At 42.9% G+C, this 6,715-nt stretch overlaps 1 protein-coding gene across 1 annotated transcript; it reads right to left on the reverse strand.

The window, feature by feature from the left end:
• Positions 1 to 348: 348 nt before the first annotated feature.
• plk1 (polo-like kinase 1 (Drosophila)) lies at positions 349 to 4,588 on the reverse strand. Its single transcript, XM_062431221.1, has 11 exons — positions 3,934 to 4,588; positions 3,387 to 3,555; positions 2,795 to 2,939; positions 2,589 to 2,682; positions 2,254 to 2,479; positions 2,057 to 2,099; positions 1,764 to 1,861; positions 1,558 to 1,635; positions 1,203 to 1,357; positions 894 to 1,076; positions 349 to 778 (listed from the first exon to the last, which is right to left on the reverse strand). Exons 1-11 carry the CDS (start codon positions 4,294 to 4,296, stop codon positions 584 to 586), a joined length of 1,749 nt encoding a protein of 582 aa, XP_062287205.1. The 5' UTR covers positions 4,297 to 4,588; the 3' UTR covers positions 349 to 583.
• Between the last annotated feature and the right edge of the window lie 2,127 nt (positions 4,589 to 6,715).

Raw genomic sequence — 6,715 nt, forward strand, 5'->3', positions numbered from 1 at the left:
GAGTAAAAAGTCAACTAGAGAAAGAATGTACATGATGAAGACATATTAACACGGTCCATTTCTCTACACGCATACATACATACATACATACACACACACAAAGATAAAACAGACAAACTAGAGAGCCAGACCAAAGAGGCTTTTCCCCCCCAAAATCTGCTTCAAATGCATGACTGAAGCGAGGAACAAATGTGAACAAAGAAAAGGGAGGCACACTGAGCATGCAGCTTTCCCCTTCTTGACTTTACAATGACTGTACAGGGTCAACCCGCCTGCTGTGCTACGATTACATCAGCCAGTACTTGTTTGTCAAGAGCGAGCGCAATCACGGGAAGTTAAGATAACAAGTTTTTAGAAGTGGCTGAAACACGGCGCTGAGAGAAACTGAAATTGAACATTCAAGTACAAAATATATATATATGTATAGAAGATAAATTTTCATAGCACATGTCAAAGCCTCTAAGATGACCCTTCAATAAAACCCGGGGAAAATCTAAAGGGTCGGGGTTCTGTCCTGTTAGAGGCTGGTAGACAAGGAGTGGCCGGTGATTAAAAGACAGAGTGGTGAGGGGTGAAAGGTGGTCTACTGTGCGGCGGGGAAGGGCTTGCTTTCCATCAGCTTCTCCACCATGAGCTTGGCGTAGCGAATGCGGCTGGCCAGCTCCTTACTGCAGCCGAACTCCTCCAGCAGAGACAGCTTGTACGTGCGGAACTCTCGCTTCTCGTCGATGTAGGTCACCGCGGACATCAGCGGGCACAGGATCAGCTTGGTGTGGTCCTGAGAGAGAAAGAAGGGTTTGGTGTAAATGCAGGTTAAGGATTTGTACAAAGGGCATCATGAAATATGAGAAAGAAAACGTAAGAAGAGACACAGCTGGGAGAAAATGTCTAACCTGGAAGAAGTTGATTTGAACAGTGCCGTTTGTGAGGTGCAGGACGATGGCGCTCTTGGTCCTGAACCAGAGGGAGAGGTAAGGCAGCCGCGCCAGCTCGTCTCCGTCCCGCCTTGCCATGTTGGCGCCGGCCTTCAGCAGGTGCTCGCTCATGTAGTTGCGGAAGTATTTCAGCAAAGTAATCTACAACAAAAGGGAGAACAAATGTGAGAATCACACATTGGAAGTGAAAAAAGCAAGCACGGTTCCTAAAAATTAAATCAAAAAGGCACAAAATCATCTTTGCAGAGATAAGTGTCAGCCCCCAACCTTCTTGTTGAGTGTTGTGGGGTAAGAGCGCACGCTGAGGTAAGATTCAGCTCCTATCTTGTCGATGTACTGCAGACTGTCTCCGTCAGCGTACATGATCATACGCGTGTAGTCGTTGAACAACACGCCCACGCTGTTGTCACAGAGCTGGTAGCCTGAAACACACATTTGACAACTCTTCTAAACTCAATATACACAACAGTGCACAAATCAAAACTGCAATGAGATAAAATAGTGTTAAATGTGTTTTAGCATTAACAGACTGTACCTGACTTTTGTTTTCATTAATAAAAAGGTTTAGAAAAGTATAAATCTAGTCGTCAGATGAATGTGGAAGCATCTAATTCATTCTTACCCAATCCATATTTGTCAGAGTAGTCTACCCATTTGCTGATCCAGAAGATGGGGACACATGCAGGATCTTCTGCCTCTTCTGGAAACACAAAAATAGAACAAAAATCTCAGTATGCAGTGTGTACAAGAAATTACAAACCCAATTCAAAGCACTAGATTTACAACACTTAAATTCTTTGTCAACACAACTGAAAAGTCCGCACTCACCTTGGCGTATGATGGGCTTCTCGGAGGGTTTGGCAGCAATGATGGTGTTGAGCTGCTGGAGCATGTCTTTGAGGTGGTTTTCTGCCGGCTCAGGCTCCCTACACAGAGGAACACACAGCATTTATTATCTATGGTACATAACAAATACGAATCTCCTGATGAACACTGAAACACTTTACATCAGTTTAAATACAGAAACTGTTAATGTGATTTGAAAGTCAGTCATTTAAATTTTCCACAATGAATAAATAATGAAAAAAAGAAAAGTCAAAGAGAAAATGAACATTTCTCACCTTTGTCCAGGCTCGTCCTTCATGTCTACCTTCTCTGTTCCTCCTAGAAAACAGAACGAGTCATTAGCACCCTTATAAAGGCCTTAAAATGTTAATACTGATCTGTCGTTATCCACTGCAGCCAAAGTTTAATCAGTGGACTAAACTAAAAGCTACTTTAGTGGGCGCAGTCAGTCAACTACAGCTAGGATCATTACCTTTGTTGTTAATGGCGGTCAGTGGGCGTCTCTGGTTGAGCTCCATAGCTGTGGAGGGGGCAATGGAGAACCGTGGAGGCACTGTGAGGCAGGTAGTGGGCAGACGTAAGGGGATGTAGCCGGTTGTGAAGAACTCGTCCACGTGCAGGTCGGCGATGGTGGGCCTCTGAGTGGGATCAGCGTGTAACATCCGCTTGATGAGAGAGGACGCTGCTGGGTTGATGTGCTGCAGGAAGAAGTTGTGAATTCAGAATAGGGACACGGAAGAGATCGCGAGAGGCAAGAACAGTGAAAAAGTTTTGAGGGAGTCATCATGTACTGTTATTCCAGCTTACCCAGGGGATGGTGTAGTTGTTTTTCTTGATGCGGTTGTAGGTCTCCTTCAGACAGGAAGTCTCAAATGGGGGCTTACCCACCAACAAAGTGTACCTGAGAGAATACAGACAGGGAAGAGACTGAACGGACTGGGCTGGATCGTGTGGAAATGTGCCGTTTTAAAATAAAACCGTATTCCCCGGTGTGCTTGGGAGTTCAAACTTACAATATACAACCGAGGGACCAGACGTCCACCTCATAGCTGTGGCCTTTCTTGCACAGCACTTCAGGTGCAATGTAGTTGGGTGTTCCACACAAGGTCTTCTTCCTCTCGCCATCAAACTCGATCTTAGTAGCCAAACCAAAGTCCCCTAGAGGAAAAATTAAGACGTTTTTTTGTAAAACAGCAAACTAAACATGTATTTGTTTTCGAGCATATTACCAGATAAAAGGATAAGTTATGTGTGTAAGGACAGAGATAAGTACAGTTTTTCCTTTCTGTTGCAAGAAAAATCAGGTATAGAAATGATCAGGGCTAATATTAAACTATACTACAAAACGTATAGTGTAGCTGCCCCATCACACTGGTGCAGTGTTTAGTCATCATGAGAGGCTCTGTCTATGAAAACCTCTAATCTAGGAAGTCTGCGTTTATGACAGATTCCTGATATGGATGCTGGGAGTTTCCTATCCTTTGATAAATGGACAAACAGGTTTGTTTGTGTGCAAGTCTTTTGAAATGTTTCCGGTGTCCATTATCACTTTCTCAGATATGGCGAGAGAACCGATATCATTTACAATCCGATAGCACAAATTACCTATCTTGACGTCCATGTCATCATTGAGGAAGATGTTGCCCAGTTTCAGATCTCTGTGGATGACTCTGTTTTTGTGCAAGTAGTCAATACCCTTCAGCAGCTGCATCATGTAATAGCGAGCCTCGGGCTCTGTCACAGCTTTACGACGCTTGTGAAGCTCCAGCAAGGACTGAAAAGAAAGGAAATGACTGGATTAGTAGGGATGTCAACAAGGAAATGACAACTTTTATAAACACTCAATATCAAACTTGAAACTTATTTTGTTGAGGTAGCTATAATAATGCCACCTTGACATGAGAGATTAAGTGAATTTATCATTTAAAAAAACAAAACAGTGAATGGATTGGACACAGAATCCAAAGCAAATGTGAAAATGGAAATAAAAGTAATAATCTGTAAATGATTTCTGCCTGTAATGATTGTTTAATGTTACATATTTGAGGATTTTCTCACAGTTTAAGCAGCCCTAACCAACCACTGACACTGACAGGACAACGGACCGCCCTGTAACCGTCCACCATGAGCCTGTTTTTCGGTGCACACTCACCCTTCTCCTGCAGATCTCCAGGACCACAAAGACAAAGTCATCATCCTCGAAAAACCCCTGAAAGCCCACCACATTTGGGTGGTTTAGACTCTTGTGAATGGCGATTTCGGAGGTCATCTTCTCCCTCTGGTGCTGCTTCAGGATCAGGGACTTGGGCACGATTTTTCCGGCGAAAACCTGCTTGGTCTCCATGTCTGTGATCTCGTAGCACTTGGCGAAACCCCCTTTCCCGAGGAACCTTCCCCTGGTGAATTTCCTCATGGTGCGGGGGTCAACCAGCACATCTGGGATCTCCTTTAAGGGAGCTGATTTTGGGTCGACATGGGCCGACGGGTTCGCCGGCTTTGCAATACCAGCACTCATTTTTGATTAATGTTAAAGTGCTAGTCGGCGTCTTTTAAAATAAAATAAAATGTTTTCAATAGCAGCAAAGGGGTGAAAGCTATTGTTAACCCTCAACCGACGCTCAGGCTGCAAAAAAACTCACATGAATTCAAATCAAAACTAACGTGAGGCAGCTTTTAACGCGAACGTTACTCAAATATTCGGTTTTACGATAAAAAACTGAGTACATGCGGATGTTAATATTTTTAAAAAACAAACTGAGATTGACACGAAATGAGTGAGCAAACCTGTCCGCCGGTGTCCGTGATGCCTTTTAACAACAGTCTCTGGGACAAGTTTAAAACGCTGCCTCGGTCGTTACGGCGCTCTCTGATTGGTCCGCTTGATTTGAATTCTGGCAAAGCATCGTGGGAAAAGCAGTGCAAAAACAGCCAATCAGCGACCGAGAAAGTCACGTTCTGCCGTGTGATTGGCTGAATGGTTGTTTGCTGGTCGCTGACCTCAAGGGCCGACGGGAAATGTAGTTGTAGTGGGGTTTAATCAAACAGGTTGTTTAATGGCAGACGAAAAATGTTTTTTTAAGCACTGTACTGTACTCAAGCAAAAGTTCAGATAATACTTTGTATTTATGTATGCATACTCATTGTAACTTTAACTACAATATTCAGTTGTATTTATAATTTAAAGTACAAAATGTACACAAGTATTGAAAGTGAAAGCACTCTTTCTGAGCAATAACTTGAGTAAGTTATCTAGCATTCTGATTTTCTGGTGGTGAAATGTAGTTTACATCCCCTCAAGTACATTGTTAGATGCTACAGTATATAGGCCTAAATTATTTACTAATTTATTTGACAGCTGTAAGTTACTTCAGATGTAGCCTGTTAAACCTACAGACAGGGGAAACATTTGTATTGATACAAGATATATTTATTGTATTGTATTATCATAGTCAGAAAGAAACGAGATAATGTTTTTCATTAGCTCCAGTCAGTGCAAGTAGAGTAAAGTGCTGTTGTCAGTCTGTTTGAGATTGTAATAGATGAGTGTGTGTGTGTGTGTGTGTGTGTGTGTGTGTGTGTGTGTGTGTGTGTGTGTGTGTGTGTGTGTGTGTATGTGTGTGTGTGTGTGTGTGTGTGTGTGTGTGTGTGTGTGTGTGTGTGTGTGTGTGTGTGTGTATGTGTGTGCGCGTGCATGCGTGTGTGTGTGTGAGAGAGAGAGAGAGAGAGTAGGGAGGGGCCACAGTCTGTTTACACGCCTTACAGCTTGTGGGAAAAAGCTGTTCAGGATCCTGCTACATCTGCAGCAGATGCTGTTGTACCTTTTTCCAGTTGGCAGGAGGGAAACAGAGAATGGAGGAGGGTGGTGAGGGTCCCTAATGATGGAGGTAGCTCTGCAAAAGCATCGCTGCTGATAGATGTCCATCAGGAAGCAGAGAGGGGCACCAATGAACCTGCTGGCTGTCTTCACAATCGTGTGAAACTATGCCACCAAAATGTCCCCCATATCATAACAGTGCCATCGGTTCCCCTCACTATAGGGTTCAAGCATTCAGGCCTGGTGTATGCCACACATTCACTGTCCCACTTGTTGAGAATATGGTGAAGGATGACTCAGCTGACCATATCACTTTTTTCCACATCTCTGTAGACTAGTACCATATGCTTTCTGCACCACTGAGCTCTCAAATGTGAATTCATCTTAGTAATTGTCACTCTACTATAATACCCCTCTCTATGTAGTTGTTGACGGACTGTTCTTGCTAACAGTTTGATCATGTCCTGCACTGACATTCTCAAATACCTGAGGAAGAGTTGCTCTTCTGTTTTTCCTCACATATCGCACTAATGCACGAGCATCGTGGTCATCAAATGTGCTCTGTCGACAACAGTTTCCAACCCTATTTTCTGATGTCTTTCCCATAGATCTATATGCCGATGTCACTTTAGTCACTGTTCCTGAAATAGTTAAGTCGTCTTTGTGACTGAAGCTCCTGCCATCCGTACCGTACCCCAACAATCAACCCTCCCTCAAAGTCACTTAGATCTTTTCTAAGTGACTTTGAGGGAGTCACTTAGATGGTTATGACCTGCCTTTAGTGGTTTTCAATGGAGGATGATTTCACCAAGGTAACATAGACATACATGGTATTTCTCTCCTATATAACTACATCACTATATATTGTTGGTGGTTGTGACAAAGTGGGTGAGAGTACACCATTTGTCCACATTAACCACATTTGTACCACAATTTATTAATTTAACTATACTTGTTGATTGTTGTTTTGGACCATAAGTTAGTCAATAATCAAAGTTTGCAGACACGTATCCCAGGTTTGTTTGTGTTTTGCATTATATTTGGTTATAAGTTACATCCCAGAAAACTTTTTGGTTAAAAATAAAACGCACACACTTGTATTGTTAAGTCTAGTTATAGT

Source organism: Scomber scombrus, chromosome 2 (assembly GCF_963691925.1).
Source record: "Scomber scombrus chromosome 2, fScoSco1.1, whole genome shotgun sequence".
Taxonomy (NCBI): Eukaryota; Metazoa; Chordata; class Actinopteri; order Scombriformes; family Scombridae; genus Scomber; species Scomber scombrus.